The sequence below is a fragment of the Vombatus ursinus genome, unplaced genomic scaffold (genome assembly GCF_900497805.2).
Source record: "Vombatus ursinus unplaced genomic scaffold, bare-nosed wombat genome assembly UNPS02015030.1, whole genome shotgun sequence".
NCBI classification, from domain to species: Eukaryota; Metazoa; Chordata; class Mammalia; order Diprotodontia; family Vombatidae; genus Vombatus; species Vombatus ursinus.
Genome location: NW_020954808.1, coordinates 2,069,193 through 2,089,406, shown reverse-complemented (window position 1 = coordinate 2,089,406; position 20,214 = coordinate 2,069,193). Strand labels below are relative to the sequence as shown.

Sequence of the window (20,214 nt, the reverse complement as noted above, 5' to 3'; positions counted from 1 at the left end):
GTGGATTAAGGCCTCCATTAATCTACCCCCTCCCTCTCATAAAGGGAGGGGGAGGAGCGTCCTGTATGACCCAAGACTGGTCTCTGGGACTCAACCCGTGTCCACAACCCTGCAGGAAATAGGTTTTCATGGTGGAGCAGAAATACTAGTGTGGGCATTGAGGCTATGCCACTTGGTATACTTTTGTGACCTTGGTCAAGTATCTTAAACTCTCTGCACCTCAGTTTCCCTGACTGTAAAATGATGAGGTTGGCCTGGGTGACTTTTAAGGCCCCTTCTAGTCCCCCCCCCATCCAGATAGGCAGACCCTACCGATTGGCCGGCTGACTTAATCACTTATTAGATATCTGGGCCAAAATCCAACCCCAAGTCTTGGCCAACTCTCAAATCGGCCAAGCTTTCATTTGTACATTATAGGGTGCACTATGGGTGGGGAGAAAGACAAGGAAACTTAATTAAGTCTTAGAATCGTAACTCTAGAGGTGGAAGGCACCTCTGCTCCAAGCCCATCATTTCACAGGTACAGTCATGCAGGTAAAAAGCTTCAGATGACGAGTCTGTTTCTTTGACGTGTGCTAAGTCTCTGATCAGGCTTCTTTGGAAAGCCCACTTAGCTGAGAAGACCTGGAACCCCGGGGTGCCTCACTGCCCATGCAGGGGATTTTTCTTAAGACAGCCTTGCTGGTGTGGTTTTTGTGCCGAGTTCCCAGTTGTCACTGGGGCAGCTACAAATGTTGTTTCAACAGGATGGGGACTTGGTGTCCCCATTTCCCATCAGGCTCTGCCACCCTTCCCTCCCCCAAATCCCCTCTAACCTGCTGAGAAGGCCCCAGGGACAGGCCAGGCTAAGAGGATTGGAGCTGGTGTTTGCAAAATTAGATCATGGTGGGGAGGGAAGGAGGGAGGGAGTCTGGGCTGGTTTGTGGCCCAGGCCGACCCAGCGGCACACGTTAAGGAGACAGCACCAAGGAAAATGTCTGAGAAAGAAACAGAGAAACAAGGCCCCAAAGAAAAAAAGGGGTGGGTGGTGGGGAGTATGACAGTTGGAAAGAGGATAAGATGGAGGAGAAATTGAGACAGGAGCGGATGATGGGAGACCACAGAAGCCAGAGAGGCACAGAAATAGAGCAGATGCGTCAATTTAAGAGCCACGGACATGCACAGAACTGATGGTTCCTGGCCTCCCCGCACCCAATCCCCATTACCTTCCCATCTTCCCAAGAAACGAGAATTCCAAGGGTCATTTTTTTTTGGTTTGTTTTTATTGAAATGGATAAAATTCGGGGGAGGAAATGTTCTCTTACTCTATGCTGACTCAAAATTATCTAGATGGAGAGATTGGGGTGCATGTGGGGTGGGGAGCAGTGAGGCTCTGGGAAGGAGTAGGTGAGGGCAAGGACTCCCCAAGATCCTTGGATGATGAAAATGCCCTGAGGAAAAAAAGGTACATGAGAAGGGCTAACTTAGAAAGAGGGGGACCCTGTTGACTTTCCCAAGGAACTGGAAACATACCATCACCCCAAACATAAAGATATATCCAATACACACTCCTGGGGACATAAACTGGAAGGGACCTTTGAGGTCAGCTGCAATCCATTCTGCAAATGAGTAAACTGAGGCTTCAGAGGTGAAATGACTCAAAGGTCCCAAGCCATCAGGTGAGATTCTGAAACCGTGTCCTTTGACTTCCAATGACCTTGTTTGGTGCTTCCTTGAAGATCCATACTCCCAAGGGGAAACTAGGATAGAGCACCGGCCCTGGAGTCGGGAGGACCAGAGTTCAAAACCAGTCTCAGACCAGACACTTGACATTTACTAGCTGTGTGACCCTGGGCAAGTTACTTAACCCCAATTGCCTTGCCCAAAACAAAACAAAACAAAACAAAAAAAAAGATCCGGACTCCCATCTCTCCCTTGCCCCAACTTGGTGGTTTCCTTCAAGACCTAGCTAAGATCCTGAGTTCTACAAGAAGCCCTTTCTCAATCCTTATTTCTAGTGCCTTCCCAATGCTGACCGTTCCCTATTTATCCTCTCTAGGGTTTGTTTGTAGCTAGTGATTTCCACATTGTCTCCCCAATTAGACTGTGAGGGCAGGCCTATTTTCCACCTTTCTTTGTATCCTTAGCTGTTAGTACAGGGCCTGGCACAAGTCAAGTCATTTTTCAGTCATGTCCAACTCTCCGTGACCCCATTTGGGATTTTCTTGGCAAAGATACTGGAGTGGTTTGCCATTTGCTTCTCCGGCTCATTTTACAGATGAGGAAACTGAGGCAAGCAGGGTTAAGTGGCTTGCCCAGGGTCACACAGCTAGTGCGTACATGTCCAAGGCCAGGTTTGAAGTCAAAAAGATGAGTCTTTCTGAATATAGGCCTGGTACTCTATCCACTGGGCCACCTAGCTGGCACGTAGTAAGTCCTTAACAAATATGACTGCCTCCAAAAAAAAAAAAAATATAGGTAAGCAACCAGTGCTGGACTTCTTAATGTTTCCTGACTGTCTTGTCTCTCAAGGGTCTGTGTGACCCAGCTGATGTGGGGAGAGCCTGTTGACTGAACTGGCCTGAAATCTGCCCCCCAGCCCCACCCCACACTCCAAGTTCCTGTTGGAGGTCAGGGTAGGTGAGGTTTTCCTGATGGGGTTGCCTACAGCTGAGCTTGGCCCTTTGAAGTCTGTAGTGAGATTTTGTGGGCTTTTTTTCAGGTTGGGAAGATTTTTTTGAAACCAGAGTCTTTGAAAGCAGGAAGTGACTGCCCAAGGACACATGTGCTGTAAATGGTAGAGTCTGGATTCAGATGGGGTGCTGGCTCCAAAACCCAATACTCCAAGGAGAGGCAAATTGCCCAATGTTCTGTGAAAATCAAGTCCTTTCCTACTTGGGCAGGGAGAGGGTTTAGTCAGTCATCTAAAGCCTTTCAGGGGTAGACCCCATTATTTTTGAATTTTCCTTCTTCTAAATTAAAGCATGGTAGGATATCCAAGGTCACAATGAGCCAGGATGATCCTTCCTTGTCTCCAGCCAAAACCAGACACACCTTTTACCTTCCATTGTAAGTTGCTAGGAATGACCTTGGGGATCATCTAGCTGTGCCCCCAAAATTACAGGGGAATTGGAGACCCAGAAAGGAAAGAGAATCGCTTAAGGTTACAAAGGTGTCAAATGGGCAACCAGGATCCTGAATCCAAATTGAGAGGCTTTCTTTCCACAAACCACCTGTCTCCTGGCTCAGAAAGAAGGTTCAGCTTGGAGAAGGGAAGGACCTAGCTCTCCCTTCCCTCATCTATAACACCTGGAATTTCCACGAGCCCTGATCCTTGTAATCCAGGCAATCAGCTGTTGTGCTAAAGTTGAGTTTCCAGGTGCTGCTGGGGTCTTTGTAATCCAGACAGTCAACAGGGCTGAAGCCCAGGCCCCCAGCCCCAAAACTCTGACCAGACAGGGAGGCTGGAGACTGGCCCAAGTGGGGCCCCATGCCAGGAGCAGGGAGGGGGCTGAGAGAAGAACCAGGTCCGCCCAACTGGGACCCCATGGGTGAGAGGTAAGGGCTGCAGTCTAGACCCCCAAAAAAGGAGCTGGAACTCCCATAGGGCGAGGAAGAGGCACTAAAGGCCGCTGGGGCCGGAGCATAGGTCAGCGCATAGGAAGAGGAGGCAGCAACAGAAGCCCCAGGCCCACGTTGGGTGCAGACGGATGAGCCCCCTGCAGCCCCCATTGCTGCCAGGGGGTCCGGGAGTGGAGAGAGGGCAGGGCTCCAGATGGATACTGATGCGGAAGGAGGAGTGGCTGAGGGGGCTGGCGCTGGGCTGTAGGGGCCTGGTGGTTCTGGCCCAGGCTCTGCTCCACCACGGGGTGGGGAGATGCCCTTCTTCTTGGCGGGTCTGGCCTTGGTTGTCCCCCCACCTGCTGGCTGCTGCTGCTGTTGCTGTTGCCGACACTTAGCACGGCGGTTCTTAAACCATACCTGTGGGAGGGAAACAGGGAGCACAGGATTCAGAATGGGAAGACCAAAGCAACTGGGTATGGTAGACCAGGAGTCAGGATGGACCTAGGTTCAAATCCCCACCTCTGGGCCAGCCATTTAATGGGGATAATGCCGGTAGTGGTTAGATAACTCACAGGGCAGCTATGAGACTATTTCCAATGAGATCGTGGACACATTAGCGTGAAAGGCAGACTTCAGGCTCAAGGGCCAGGGACTCTGAGGGGGAAAGGGGTGGGGGGCAAAAGAAGTCTAGACCTGGACTCGGGATTCTGGTAGGTTGATTTTGCCGGCTACATCCTCTCGCATGAAGATATCCGGATATCGGGTCTTGGCAAAAAGGCCTTCCAGGATGTCAAGCTGAGCCCTAGTGAATGTGGTCCGCTCTCGGCGTTGTTTCCTTGGTGTGCCTGGGTAGGAGGAGAAGATGGCCCCGGTCAGAAGCCAGCTGGGGAAACTAGGGTTGGGGGGCCAAGCCAGTGCTGCCCTTGCCCTGACCTTCCCTCACTCTTTTTCTGCCCCATCGTTCTGTTTTTCTCCTCTGGGACCTCTCCTCCCTCTCTCCTTTTTCTCTCATCTTCTATTTCTCTTGTTTTCCAACTCTTTTTCTTTCTCATCTTCTTTCCTTTCCCCCTCCCTCATCCCTCCTTTTCCTTTCTTTCTCCCTATGCTTTTCTCCACCCCCCACCTCCCACTTCTTCCTCTCGCTTTTTCCCTTTCCTCTCTCTTCTTTGCCTTTTCTCCTTCCTCCCCTTTTTCCAGTTACAGGACCTGAGAGCTGGTAGGGGTACCTCAACAGCCTTCCTGGTCCAAACCATACAAGAAAGGCATCTCTCCTGATGGAGTTGATAGCTCAGAGCTGTTGCCCAACTTTGGCTTGTAGACCCCCAAGGAGGAGAAGCCCACCTACCTCAAAGACAGCCCATCCACATTTTGACAGCTGAAACTGTGAGTTTTCCCTGGCATCAAGCCTAGATGGGACTCTTGGTAGCTTCCACCCAGAAGCTTCCGGGTTTGCCCTCTAGGAGCCAAACAAACAAAGCTAATCTTTCTTCCGAACAATTGCTGTTCCAATCCTTGAAGGCTAGAGTCTTGTCTTATCCAGATTAATATGCCCAGTTCCTAAAGGTTAACATTACCTCAACATTTTACAGTGAGGAAACTGAGGCATGGGTATCTGAGGTCACACAGGCATTAAACAGAAGAGTTAGCATTTGAACACACAACTTTTGACTTCAAATTCAGCACTCTTCACACTATTAGCTGTCCTTCTTTCCTGCTTCTTTTGTCCCTTTCTACTCTTTCATCTTTCTCTCTTCCATCTCCCTTCTACCTTTTCCCCCTCCCCATAGAAGCCATGGGGTATGGGGGAAAGAGGTTTGGACCTGAGAGTCTGAAAACCTGGTTTCTAGTCCCCTTGATTTGATGTAATCTTGGGCAGGTCGCTTTCTTGTAATGGGTCTCAGTTCCCTCATCTCTAAAATGGCGATAGCACCAGGTTCTCAAAGAAGACAGTGAAGATACTCTGGGAGAAGTCTAGACTTAGGAGCCAGAAGACCTTTCTCCATGAGAAAAAAGTTCCTGTAACTTTCAGGAAGTCTTAGTCTCCTCTCTGGGCCTTGATTTCTTTTATTTGTAAAATGGGTACCCACAGAACCTTGAGAGTTGGAAGGGAGGCAAGCAGTAAACTAATCCATCTCAAAGAGAATACATTCTTTAATGTAGTTGAATCCTCCACTTTTGGAGAGCTCTCATCGTCAGATTTTGGATGTTTAAGTCTAGCATTACCCAGTGCTCTCTCCCTCAGTCTGCAGGGAGCTAGTGTAACTCAGTCATAACTAAGCCTTCCCTGCCTCCAGTTTGCTCATGTGGCATAATTTAGACCTTCATTCACTGTATTAGTCTGGAGGTTCTCCCAACTCATCAATGCCCTTCTCATAATGTGCATAACTGGACAACATTCCAAATGTGGCCAGATATCCGGAAGAACATGTCCCTAACACAGCATAATCAGTCAACAAGCGCCTAAGTGTCTAGTAGTACCAGTCATTGTGCTAGGTACTGGGGATGCTGACAGTCCCTGACCTCCCGGAGCTAACATTCCTCAGAGTATACAGAACTTTCTCACTGCTAAGTAAATACAGGACAGTCAAAAAATGAATACAGAGTGGCTTAGGGTGGGATCAATAGCAGGTGGGGAAATCAGGAAGTTTTGAAGGGTAATAGGGGTGGTGGTTCCAGGAAGGAAAGGAATAAGCATTTATATAATGCCTATTATATGCAAAGCATAGTGGTAAGCACTTCTGAAATATTGAATTTGAAACTCACAATAGCCCTGGGAAGGAGGTACTGTTATCTCTATTTTACACTTGAGGAAACTGAGGCATACAGAGTTTAAGTAACTTGCCCAGGGTCACGCGGCTAATGTCAAAGGCCATATTTGAACTCAGGTCTTCCTGACTCCAGATTCTACTCCTTAAAGTGTGATCAGTCACTAAATCTCTCTTAATGTGGCCTATTCAATACTTCAAAAGAGACAGGTGCTATGGACATGAAGCCAGACCTTTCCCTACCCTCCTAGTGGAGCTAATACTAACCTAAGTTGGCTTTCTGGACAGCCATAGGGGCCAGGGGACTCTTAATGAGCTTATAGTCCCTGAAGCTAGGTGGCACAGCACATAGAGTGCCAGACCTGGAGTCAGGAAGACTCATCTTCCTGAGTTCAAATCCAACCTCAGACCCCTATTATTTGTGTGACTCTGGGCAAGTCACTTAAACCCTATTTGCCTCAGTTTCCTTATCTGTCAAATGAGCTGGAGAGGGAAATGGCAAACTGCTTCATTATCTTTGCCAAGAAAACCCCAAATGGGGTCACATAGAGTTGGGCATGATTGAAAACAATTCAACAACAGCTCCTGCTAACCCCCAGACCCCTTTCTGGGCAAACATTGGTCTGGCCAAGCCTCCCATGTTTTGCATTTGGGAAGGTGATTTTCCAAAGCCTTTTACAATCAACCGGAAAGATTTTTCTAGGGTGAGATCTTTTGGATTCCAGATGTGATCATCTTTATCTACTATTCTGAGGCAAATCAGAGTCACTTACAAATCTGATAAGCAGACCTAAAGTCTTCCATAACAATTGCTCTTTTCTTAACTCTTAATGGGTAAAGTTGGGGCTTCCGGACCTAATCATTCAACAAACACACACTCCCCTAAGTCACTAACATTCTCATTCACCAAATCTGATGGCCTTTTCTCAGTCCCCAAGCCTCCAGTAGCCTTTCTTTGATGGTGGTGATTTCACCTTCTCAATTCGGATCTGAGGTACCATCATCTTCCCAGTCACTTAGGCTAGCAACTTCAAAACCCAGGAGTGATCCTTTACCCCTCACGGTCTCATCCCCCATACCCAATCTGTTGCCAAGTCTAGATGTTGTCTTTGTAACATCTTTTGTATGCATCCCCTTCTCTCTTCTGACAGGTACTGTGGTGTAGACCCTTATCTCCCACCTGGACTATTGCAATAGCTTGCAGTTTCAAATGCCTCCTCACTCTGGGCTGTTGAAAGGAAAATTCTTCATTTGGGCTTTTCTGCCTGATTAACAAGGAAAAACTCAGGACGAAGAGAATTAAAAGGAGTTTATTATAAATACGTTGAAGTAGCACCATGTTGACGGGCTGAGTCTGACCACTTTAACTGCTGTACTCCAATGGCTCCCAATCCATATGAAATCCTATGTTTGGTGTTCAAGGCCCTTCATAACCTGGTCTCCCCCCTGCCTTTCCGGTATTCCTGCACCTTACCTCCCCACCCCCAAGTACTCTGATTCAGTGACACTACACTGATCATCAAATGAGGTACTCCATCTTTAGACACTGGCCATTTTCACTGGCTGTCCCTCACATCTCCCTTCTCATCTCTTCCTTCAAGTGCCAGCTAAAATCCCACTTTCTACAATAAGATTTCCAGACTTCCCTTAATGCTAGTGCCTTTCCTCTGTGGATTATTCCAAATTTACCCTATGTCTTCTTTGTACATAGTTGTCTGCTTGTTTTCTCCCCTGATTAGACTTCGAGCACCATGAGAACAGATTGTCTTTTGACTTTCTTTTGCACCCCCAAGCTTGTTTAGCACACAGTAGGTGCTCAATACATGCTTGTAGATTAAAGACTGGGCAAGGCTAAGCAAAGATCACTTTAAAACTCCACTGAAGACTTTCTTCCATAATGATATCAATTCATCAATAGTTACGCTTTGGGTCTGTCCATATTTCTCCATCTATCTGTCATATGGATCTGTCTGTCATATTTCTCTATCTTTTCCACACACAAAAACTCTAGAATCTGTCATATATTTTGTTCAAATATAGGCAAACTAGCTATGTCATTCTCCTGCACTCCCAGGTGAAAAGCTTGGACTATCTGTCTCACAATAGAAATAGGAATCGACAAAAAAAAGGTCGCACCTCTGCTCTTCCCTCTTTGCTCCCTTCTCAGGTCTCCCCTTCCATTTTCCCTTTGTCCTTTGGGGTCTCTTTAATAGTCACATGGCATAATGGATAGAGAACTGCCTCTATCCAAAGAGATAAAGGCAAGTTGACAATCATTTATTAAGCACTTATTGTTATGGTTTTCATATGGTTTTTTTCCCCCAAGAAGAATGAGAAACCAAAGAGACCAGAGGTCTCCTTCTCATTCTTCTTGGGGAATCCAGAGACAGCTTCCAGTTTCTCTACCTGTAAAAGGAGAATAATAATGTAGCCCTAAGCCCTGTGAGACCCTAGGTAAGTCACTTAACCAGCAGGTTCAGTTTCCCATCTGAAAAATACAAATAACTCTTACTTCACAGAGCGATAGTGAGAATTCAAGGAGAGAGTTAGGCTAAATGTGTTGGCTGTCATTACTTTTTCACCATGTTCTCTCTCTGGACGTACTTTTCTGTCTGTCTCTTCTTTCCCTCAATGGGACCTTATCCCAGACTTGCTCCTCTCTCTCTTCCCCAGCCTCTCCTCTCTCCTTTTCTCACCATGCCCCCTTGGCTCTTCTTTTCTTTCTCTGCCTTATTCTCTTCTCCTTTTCTTTTCCCTCAGCCCCGTTCTACAGTCTCTCTTTTTCCCCATCTCCTCTCTCCTTCCTTCCCCTTCCCTCAGAGTTGGGCATAGCCCAAGGCTTTTGTGTCTCCAACCTAAGTCTCAGTCTGTTCACTCAGTGTAACGGGGCAGCAAAACTAACCTATTCGGAAGGCAGAGGGGGCCTGTGAAAGCCCACTTCCCATTCACAGTTTGGAAGGACTATAATTTAACCCATCTGTTACCAATTTCCTTTCCTTCCAGGGTATACCTGAGGCAGACACTCACCTGAGTAGCCAGCTGAGGTGGTTCCATGTAGAATCTCCAAGGCAGGTGCCGCCAAGGCCAGAGCATTGACCGAGTAATGGGGTGGGGGTGACTTGAGGTAAGAAGACATCATGCTCCCAGGACCAGGGACCCAGGGGTCCAGGCTGAAGGGATGGGAGTGGCCAGTCAGGGCTGCTGTAAATCGTTCACTTCCAAGCAATCAGGAAGGAGAAGAAAGCAGAAGAGGAGGGGGAAGACAGTAGAGCCCCCCTCCCTCAGGAGAAAGGTCTGGGGGTGGGAAGGCACCTAGCACTCACAAAGACCCAGAGACCCAGGGAGGAAGAGGAGGGAGAGGGGTCTAGGAAGCTACATACAAAGGAAGAGACATTCAGAGGCCGAGGGTGAGTCAGAGACATGAGTAGGAATTAGGATGGGATGAGCCAGAATAGGAGCAAGAAACCCTCTGGAAGAGATAAGACACAAGGAGAGAAATTCAGAGATATGGAGGGAGAGTCAGACTCCCACAAAGAAAATAGGAGCTCTCCAGGCTAGGGGTAGAGTACTTGTTTGCAGAGTGATGGAAGATTTAAATACAATCACTGAGGGCTGGGGCAGAACCAAGGACCCCAGGGGCCCCACCCAGGTGTGGCCCGAGGGCAAGGAGGGAAACGAAAACTCTATCTTCCCCGGTCTTTCTCTTATCTCTCAGTCAGTCTCTCTTGTCTCTGTCCAGTCTCCATTCAAACCTATCTAGCAGACGTATAACCCTAACTACTTCACTGGTGGCAAGGATGGAAGGACAGAATTCAACACTGTCTGCCCTCAAGAAGCTTATATTCTACTGACTTTAAATTCTCCCTCTTTGTTTCTCCATCTTCTTCTGTCTTGCCTACTACTGTTTATATATGTCCACGTGCCTCTCCTTTCCATGGGATTATTTCTCTACCTCTCGGTCTTGCCCACAATCTAGCTGTCAGCTCATCTGTGACACTTTCTGACTCCCCATTTCTGTCCTGTCTCTCTATTATCTTCCTTTGCCTCGGCGGATCTCTGAAGATCCATTCACCCACTCCTCACTCCCTTTTTAACATATTGGTGACCCTTTTATCTCTAACTCCGCTGTCTCACAGTCTATGTGTCTCTGCTTTTTTTTCTGTCTCTGTGACTCTTCTGACTACCCATCTCTGCTTTGTCTCTCGCTATATTTCTGCTCTCCCTTTCAGTCTGTCTACCCTCCTCCATGCCTCCCTTCCCCATCCTCTCCCTGGATCTAGCTCTTAAGTCTCTGTTTCTCTACCATTGTCTCCCCCATCCCCAGCCCACTGTGTTGGTCTTTCTCTCTCCTTCTGTTTAACCTCTCCAGGGTCTCCCTGCCTCAGTCTCTACCCTCACCCATCAGCTGGTTGCTTACCTGTTCACTGGCCAGACTAGGTTCAAGGGCTCCTAAGGCAGGGGCAAGGGACCAGCTCCGACAGTCGGTTGAACTGCTGAAAGCTATGGCCACCCAGGCCCTGGGGATTTTAAGCCTGGTCTCTGAGTGATGTCACCCCAGCCTGGCCTGGATCCTAGGCCCTAATCCTGGGGAAGGCTGCCTCTCCCTCTCCCTGGCACCAGGAGGTGACATTGGGAAGGGGGGAGGGGGTGGAGAAACCAGCCGGTCCCTAATCCTTTCCCTTCCCCCCACATTGACCTGGCAATCAGGGCCGATGGGGGGAAGGGAGGACTAGGGGATAGGGCCATTGTATCCAGCCCCCAGTCTCCACCAGGAAGGGCAGCCTAGGTTCAGACAGAAGCCCCCTTGTCTCAAGCCAGCTTTCTCTGCTGGGTCTTCCACTCCTTCCCCTTCCGCCCCCAACCCCAACCAGCCCACTTGTCTGCCATACCTCTGGTCTCCTTGGTTTCTCATTCTTCTTGGGGAAAAAAGCCTGTATGAAACCCGTAACAGTAAGTGCTTAATAAATGCTTGTCAACTTGCCTTTCTCTCTTTGCCATTGTACATCTCTTTCTGTATTTATCTCTATATTCTTAAGTATCAGGCTCTCAGTGCTAGAGGTTCTAGAGACTTGATCTAGGTCTCTGGGCTTCTCTGCATCCAGACTCTAGTTCAGACTCAATGCAGCTGTCAAATTGATATCCTGAAATCGGAGGTCTGACCTCCCCTTCCCTAGACGCTCCAGGCTAAAATACAAACTCAGTCTTTGCAGGCTGAATAATAACTAGCAATTCTAGAGCCCTTTTAATATTTGCAAAGCGCTTCACATAATCTCATTTGATCCTCCATACAACTTGGAGAGATAGGCGCTATGATTGTCTGCATTTTACAGGTGAGGAAATGAAGGCTGAGAAAGATTAAGTTACTTGGCCAGGATCACACAGCCACCAAGTCTGTGGCTGAGGCAGGATTGGATCAAATAATCCAGACTTTTGGTGCAGCACTCCATACACCATGCCACCTCGTTGCCCAAATGGCGCAATAATTCACCCTCTCTATTACTTGTGATGTAATGACTGCTCATTACTCCACATTTTTTGGCCTATTTTTAAGTTACCATCTCTCTCTCTTTCCTTCTCCCAAGCTCCTTCCCAGCTGGCTATTCCTTTGTGCCTATAAAGTACCCAATCCTTACCTACACCTCTTGCAATTCTTTTCTAGCTTCAGCTGGCCCACCCCCTTTTTTAAGAGGTCCTTCACGTCCCCGCCTCCTTTTTAGTGACTCCTCCTCGTTCCTTGGTCTTTATTTTGTGTATGTCCCATATTTATGCCTCTCAGTCCCTACTACGTAAGCTCCTTGGGAACAGGGATTGTCATTTCTGTATGTCTCCAGCACCTGGTACATCCATATCAGAAACTTAATTGATTTATCTTTAAAGATCCTATCTAACTCAGTCCATGGATTGGACAGAAGTAAATACTTAGAGCAGTCACTTGTCCAAAGTCCCACTGGGCATTGGTAAGTAACAGAGCTGAGGTTTGAGACAGGTCCTCTAAACACAAATCACTATCAGTGCCTTTTCTAAAACACCAGCCAAGACTTCGGGAGCTCTCCAGCCTCCCTCCCGCTTCACCAGCCTCGCCTAGACATAGGCTGTGCATCTGGGGATTAGGGCAGGCTGCACAAGCCCTGGAGGAACTGGACCTCATTAGCTGAAGATTGGGGGTGGGGGGGGGGGGGGGAATAGGCTACGACAGAGCATGCCTGGCTGAAGAGGGAAGGGTTGCTTCTTAATTGGAAAATCCTTTCTTGGAATAGAAGGGAGATTAGGGCCTGGGATAGAAATAGGAGGTAGGAAGAAGTAGGGAACCCCCCCCCATTATCATCCTGAGGCCCTTTGAGGGTGTTCAGGGTGATGGTGTAGTTTGGAACACCCCCCCACCAGTGCTTTGAGATCACCTGGGTAGCTACCTGAGGAGGGGGACTGTTTTTTTGCACTTTTTTTCTTTTTTTTTTTTGGTATCTCTAGCACTCAGTCCAGTGTCTCGCACATAGTAGGTACTTAATAAATGTTTGTTGAATGACTGGTACAGGAGACTGGATGGTGCAGTGAGGGTGTCGAAGGTGTGGGGAAGAACATAAAATAATTTATCTAGAATTGGGAAAGACCTTAGAGCCCTTCACAGTCTGGTTCCAGTTTCTGTTTCCAGGCTAATTTTGTGTTCCTTACTGTCCTCCATGCACTAGCTTATGTGCTGTTCCCCGAAGAGGAAACTCCAACTCCAGGCTTTGCAAAAGCTGCCACCCATACTCAGTGACCTTTAATAACCTCAATTCAATTCAGTAAAAGCTGGGTATAAAAGAAGAGGCAAAAATCAGCCCCAGCCCTCTAGGAGATTACCATCTAATGGAAACAATATGCGAACAAATATATACAAACAAGCTATATACAGGAAAAATAGGAAATGATTGACAGAGTGAAGGCATGGCAATGAAGAGAGGTTGGGGAAGACTTCCTGTAGAAGGTAGGATTTCAGTTGGAACTTAAAGGAAGCCAGGGAGGTGGGTAGTTGGAGTGGAGGAAGGTGAGCATTCCAGGCTTGGGAGGACAGCCAGAGACAATGCCAGGAGCCAAGACATGGAGGGTCTTGTTCTTGGAACAGCCAAGTGTTACTGGACCAAAGAGTACGTGTTGGGGACTAAGGTGTAAGATTGGAAAGGTCAACCTTTGGCTCCCAGAATCCAGTTCTTCAAAATTTAGCTCCAGGTTTAGCTTCTGCAGGAAGCATCTTCTGATGATGTGCTTGCCCTCCTCCCCTCCTGCCAGGCTCCTCAGTTTCCTATGCCTCCTTTTTCCAGTCCTCCCAGGAAATTCCATGTTTGTACTCTGTGTGTACCCTGTATTTATGCATTTGTGTCAACGTGGACCTCCAGATACAATGAATGGAAGCCCCTAGAGGGCAAGGACTTTCTGGTCCCAACCCCTAGCACTGCCTAGAATTGAAATTACCTGCTTGAATTGTGTTCAAGGTAATTTAATTCCTTCCACCCCATACTTCTTGCCTTATTTTAAAGTGGAGGAAACTCAACTCGTGTTCCGTCATGACTGACTCTTCCTGACTCCATTTGGGGTTTTCTTGGCAGGGAGACTGGAGTGGTTTGTCATTTCCTTTTCCTGCTCATTTTATAAGATGAGGAAATTGAAGCAAGCAGGTTAAGTGACTTGCCCAGATCACACTGCTTGTATCTGAGGTCGGATTTGAACCCCACTCTTCCAGAATAAAGGCATCAAGTCACACCTTACCCACCCAACTAACTTCGAATTCACAATTTCTAAGAAATCTTTTGTCCCGAATTTCTATGCCTCCAGGGTAGGTGTGGAGGTAGTTAAAGGGAGTGTGTGATTAAATCTGGTATTTTGGCTTCAAGATTTGGTGCTTTGAGATCTACTCTTAGTGTTTTGAAGTTGTTCAAAGCCTTCTAGGTGGAAAGCTTGATACATAGTCCTTTGTACCTGGCTTCCCTCCCAGCTCTGAAAGGGCAACCTGGGGCAAGATAGAAGGAGAAGGGGGGGGCGGTTATATTATATATGTGAGAGCTGAAAAGGAACCTTGGAGATCACCATGAAGTGCAATCTGCTCATTGTACAAAGAGGGAAACTGAGGTCCAGAGAGGAGGTTGGAACCTAGGTTGGAGAGAGTTGAGGAGTAACTGAAAAGAGAAGTGGAAATGGCAGGAATAGACATTTTTTCTTGGAGTTTGGCTAAGGAAAGAAGGACCATAGAATGCTAACTTGAGAGGATGGTAGGGTCTAGAGAAAGTTTTTAAAGATAGGATTTGAAGCCAGTAAGGATGGAGCCAGTAGATGGGCAGAGGTTGAAGATGGGGGTGGGAGAGCTGGAAGAAATGGAAACTGTAAACTGCTGAAGAAGACAGGAGAGAACAGGATGAGGGGGACACATAGGGGTTGGCCCCAGCAAGGAGAAGGGTCACCAAATTGTTAAAGATTAGGGAAGAGGAGGCGGTGGGGAATGAAGCCACAGTGGTTTGAAGAAGATAGATAAAATGACCTCAGTCTTCTCACTCAAGATCCTAGGTGCTAAGCTGAGAAAGTGGGGGGGGGGAGCACATGTGGGAGGCTTGAGATGAGAAGGAAAGGTTTGGAATGGTTTCTGGAGGGAAGAAATTTGGAATGAATAAAAGCCTTGCCTGGTCATGAAGGCCCAACTTCAGTTGTGGCACTGTCCAGTCAAAATTAAGACCAGGAGCTCAGAAGGTCAGAATGAGGTTGTTCAGAAAAGTTAGGCACAATAAAAGGGTGGGGGGAGGGTATTGGGAGGAAAATGAGGATCCGAGAAGGGACAGGGTTATGTTTTTATTTTGCTTTTGGTTTCTCTGTAAGGGAGAATGACCTTTGCATTGTAAAGGATGGAAGTTGATAGCCCAGATAAATAAGGTGATAGCTGTCCTTAATGAAATGAAGTCACCTGGGCCAGATAACTATATCATACCTTGCTGCGGAAAACAAACAACAGGCAGCTGGGATTGATTGCTGGGCCACTTTCAGGGATAACTTAAAAATCCTGGAAAATGGGACAGGTCCTACAAGATTGGAGAAGGGCAAACTTTGCCCTCATTTCCCAGAAAGGGAAGAAAACAGTCTTCAAAAGGCCAAGGAGCTTGACTGATTCCTGAAAAAATCCAGACTACATTCTTAAAGGTTTGGTTAACAAACAGCTAACCGCGTCACGGAGGTCATGATTACAACAGTCAGCACAGCTTCCTGAATAACAGGTCAACCTTGGTTCCTTTTTTGACAGGATTACTGAACTGGATGAGAGGGAATGCTATCCTAGAGTTTAAAGCTTCACAGAAGCTTTTATCAAAGCTTTTGACAATGTATTTCATGACTGGAGAAAGGATGGGAAGGTGTTAATTAGACACCTACAACTCAGATGGAGAGCTGATTGGATGAATGGACTTCAAGAGTAGTCCTTAATAGTTCAATTTCAACACGACAGGTGAGTCTGCATTTTCTCCATCACTTTCTTAGTCTATACTGTCAGCAAAATAAAAAAAAAATCAAGACCTAATTTGTGGCATATGGCAGTTTCTGAGGTATAAATGCTCACCCTGAAAATTTAACCATCAGCTCGCGTGAGCCAATTTGAGTTAAATTTGTGCCTCCCCACACACACAGCCCCTCTAGCATTTGTCATTTTCCTTTTTTTTTTTAAACTTTGCCAATCTAGGATGTTAATAAATATTTGCTGATTTGACTTGTCTTGCCTCACCTCTGTGGGTCACAGTTTCCTCACTTGTAAAATAAAGGTCTTGAACTAGATTCCCTCTCGGGTCTTTTCCAGCTCTAAATCTGAGTTAGAACCTTCCAGAATTTTGGGATTCACATATGATTGAGTCATTGAAGAAGGGGAAACACATAGTTCCATTTCCCTTCTTACCTGTCCCAGCCCTTTTCACCTCTTCTAGTCCTTACCATCCAAGAGGAGAAGTAGGCAGCCCATTCCCCAGATCCCTCAGGGACTTGTTTCTAAAGTGCTTAGAGATCCCCTTTCACTCCTTTCAGAGTCTCTAGCTTTCTTGAAGATCCAGCTTCAGGTGCACCACCTTCTTTCCACATGAAGCTTTTCTTGATTCCCTGGCTGCTAGTATTACCCTCCTATAAATTAATTGGTGTTTATCTGTGCACAGTCATATTTATATATGTATATGCCATGCAACCTTAGATATATATTCACACGCACATATACATATACTTCATACATATATACACAAAACATTCACAATAAATACAAGGCAATTATATTTCTAACATAAATCCATAAGTATTATATCTATAAAGTCGCATATGTACAATATATTGTGCAGATATAGGAACACATATGCTTACATGTGTACATGCACACACAAATGTATATATCTATATATGTATGTGTGTGTATGTATACATGCACAAACAAATGTGTTGTTCAGTTGTGTCTGCCTTTTAGACCCCGTGGACCATAGCACACAAGACCCTTCTATCCTCCACTGTCTCTCAAAGTGTGTCCAAGTTGCTTTTTCCACGACACTGTCCATCCATCTCATCCTCTGCCATTCCCTTTCCCTTTTCCTTCAATCTTCCCCAGTATCAGGGTCTTTTCCAATGAGTCCCATCTTCTCATTATGTGGTTAAAGTATTTCAGCTTCAGTATTTCGCCTTCCAATGAATAGTCTGAATGAATTTCTTTAAGTGTTGACAGATTTTATCTCCTTGCTGTCCAAGGGACTCTCAAAAGTCTTCTCCAGATTTGTTTTGCATGTCTGCACATGTATAACCTATATCAAATTGCTTGCCTCCTCAGTGAGAAGAGATGGAAAGGAGGAAGAGAATTTGGAAATTAATTTTTTTAAGTGTTAAAATTGTTTTTACATGTAATTGGGGAAAAATTTAATACTAAATAAATAATTTAAATTAAAAAGAAATCAAAGTCTTCTCTAGCACCGCAATTTGAAAGCATCAATTCTATGGCACTCAGCTTTTCTTATAGCCCAAACCTCATAGCCATACATTACTATGAGGAAAAACCACAGCTTTGACTCTATGGATCTTTGTCAGCAAGGTGATAGCTCTGCTTTTTAGTGTGCTCTCCAGATTTGCCATAGCTTTTTCTTCCATGGAGTAAGCATCAATCTTTTAATTTCATGGCTATAGTCACCATCTTTATTGATCTTTGAGCCCAAGAATATCAAATCTGACACTGTTTACATTTCTTCCCTCTCTCTATTTGCCAGGAAGTGATGGGACCAGTTGCCGAGATCTTAGTTTTAGGTTTGTTTGTTTTTTGTTTTTTATGTTAAACTTCAAGCTAGCTATTGCACTCTCCTCTTTCACCTTTATCCAGAGGCTTCTTAATCCTTCACTTTTTGCCATCAGATTGGTATCATCTGCATATGAGATTAAATCTAACACCCTTAATTCCGATTTTAGATTTGTCCAGTCTGACATTTCACATGATGTACTCTGCCTATAAGTTAAATAAATAAGGTAACAATATACAACCTTGTTGTACTTCTTTCCCAGTCTTAAACCAATAAATTGTTCCATGTTTGGTTTTAACTGTTCCTTCTCAATCTGCATACAGGTAATCCTCAGGAGACATGTAAGATGACCTGGCACTCCCATCCCTTTGAGGACTTGCCACATTTTGCTGTGATCCACACAGTCAAAGGCTTTAGTGTGGTCAATGAAGCAGAAGTAGATGTTTTTTCTGGAACTCCTTTGCTTTTTCCAAATCCAGTGAATGTTGGCAATTTGGTCTCTAGTTCCTCTGCCTCTTTGAAAACCAGCCTGCTCTTCTGGTAATTGTTGGTTTACATATTGCTGAAGCCTAGCTTGCAGAATCTTGAGCAAGAACTTGCTGGTGTGTGAAATGAGTGAAGTTGTTCAGTCATACATACACACATTTATGTATACATGGATAGATAGATGTGATAGATAACATAGACTCATATAAGGGCATATTATCTCCCCAAGAGAGGAAGCTCCTTCAGAGCCTAAAGGGATGGTCTCAAGCACCTTATAAGGATTTCCAACTACTAGGAGCTGCTGAGTCATTCTTTTTGCAGCCCTCATTCTCTAATCTTAAATCCAATTTCCCTTAGTCTACCGGTGGGAGAAAGTAGCACAAATTTTGTGTGGGGGATGTTTTTTCTTACTCTACAGTACCAACTTGGTAAATACAAATCTAAAAAGAAAATGAGGGAAAGGAAATAAATAAACTACGTGCCAAGCACTTAAAAAAAAAAAACAAATATCTCATTTGATCCTTACAACCCTAGAGGTAGATACTATTATCCTTATTTTAGTTGAGGAAACTGAGGCAAACAGAGGTCAAGTGACTTACTCAAGGAAGTTAGGAAGCTAGGAAGGCTGGATTTGAACTCAACTCTTCCTGACTTCAGCCCCAGCAATCTAGTGGACCAAGCACCATGGATAGTGCCTTTAGAGGCAGGTAAAACTTTAAGTCAAGGACTGATTCTGTTTTTCTTTTTTCTTTTTCATCTTTGTATGCTTGATATATACAGTTATCCCTTCCACGTCTCAACTTTCCCCATCATGGTATCAGTATATCATGGATTGGCATAAGACGTTAAAAGGGAATTTTGAGGAAGTTTTGCAGAAGTGGCAGACAAACACAGAAAAAGTTTAGAAACTCAGAAATGCATAAAATATATGTATAGTATTATATAGCATCAACATATTTTATCTTTTAATGCCATAATAATTCAGACTTCTCTGATACAAAGGGAAGACCAAAAAATTTTTCTCAAATTTTCCAAACCCTTGAGACATCGGGCCCCTAACTCCTACAATGTGGAAGGGATAATTGTACTTGGAACTTAATAAAGATTTCTGTTGGTCAACACCATTTATTAAGGGTCTAGAGGCTACCAGGGCCAGACACTGAGTATATAAAGGGCTGGAAATATAAAGAAAGACAGGAAAAAAATACTTATTTGATTAACTGATCTGGAGTTAGACTAGTGATAATTTCCTGATTTTAGAGACTTTTGTGGCATAAAGGATCTGGTACAAAGGAATGGGAGTTAATTAATTAGCATTCTGCTCCCTCCCCCAACCCAGAAGGGATTAAATCATACTGAAGTAGATAAGGACTGAGACTGGCACAGCCTGGGGTTGGGAGAAAGGGAAGCTGAGGCCTTGAAACCATGGGACTGAAGTACCCAGGGGGCTGGAGACCTAAAATGGGTTTGGAAGGGGAATAAGCTGGGGGGGGGGGGGTTAGGGATGAAACACCAAAGACAGAGCAAAGAGGAAGCACAAGTAACATACTGAGTACAAAATCAAAGAAGATAGTCAAGTCATCGAGCATTTATTAAGCACCTACTATGTGCCAATGGAGGTATTGTTGTTGGTCCTTTGTTTTCAAAAACACGCAATAACATCATAAGCTGCTGTTTTGACCTTCATGAATTGGGTTTTTTGAAGCAGAGCTGCACAAAGTTGTCAGCCTCACTCTCTCCTCCAGAGTCATCAAATTCCAGTGGCAGGACAAAAGTCAAGATGACTGGCATGGTCCTAGATGCAGTGGATGGCCTTGGCATCTTCGGTGTCTGACCAAGCTCTAAGCATTCCACAGCACCCGCTTCATGGTCATAGGAACAAATTGTTCTTATCTGCCCATTCTGTCTGGGGAAGTCTTCACGTGCTTGGGGTAGACGTAGCCTTAACTCACCAATGACAACAACAGTGGAAATATTAAAAAAAAAGAAAGAAAAGGAAAAAAAGGGCAAAACTACAATTCTTCCCTTTAAGGAATTCACAGTTTACTGAAAGCAACAACAAGCATATGTATGTTAATGACAAGATAATGTCTAGAAAGTGCTTACCTATTATTTTTCTTATGAACTTGGTTGGTTCGTTGCTTGTTGACCTTTTTCAA

The 20,214-nt window shown here is 45.4% G+C and overlaps 1 protein-coding gene and 1 long non-coding RNA gene across 2 annotated transcripts; one reads left to right on the top strand and one right to left on the bottom strand.

Moving 5' to 3' along the window:
* Positions 1 to 3,279: 3,279 nt before the first annotated feature.
* CRX (cone-rod homeobox) lies at positions 3,280 to 11,220 on the bottom strand. The gene is made up of 4 exons (XM_027845835.1): positions 11,198 to 11,220; positions 9,336 to 9,478; positions 4,237 to 4,388; positions 3,280 to 3,960 (listed from the first exon to the last, which is right to left on the bottom strand). Exons 1-4 carry the CDS (start codon positions 11,218 to 11,220, stop codon positions 3,280 to 3,282), a joined length of 999 nt encoding a protein of 332 aa, XP_027701636.1.
* Positions 11,221 to 13,199: 1,979 nt separating this feature from the next.
* LOC114030940 lies at positions 13,200 to 17,950 on the top strand. The gene is made up of 3 exons (XR_003567687.1): positions 13,200 to 13,272; positions 15,568 to 15,768; positions 17,893 to 17,950. It is a non-coding gene; the product is annotated as an uncharacterized LOC114030940 (long non-coding RNA).
* Positions 17,951 to 20,214: the final 2,264 nt, after the last annotated feature.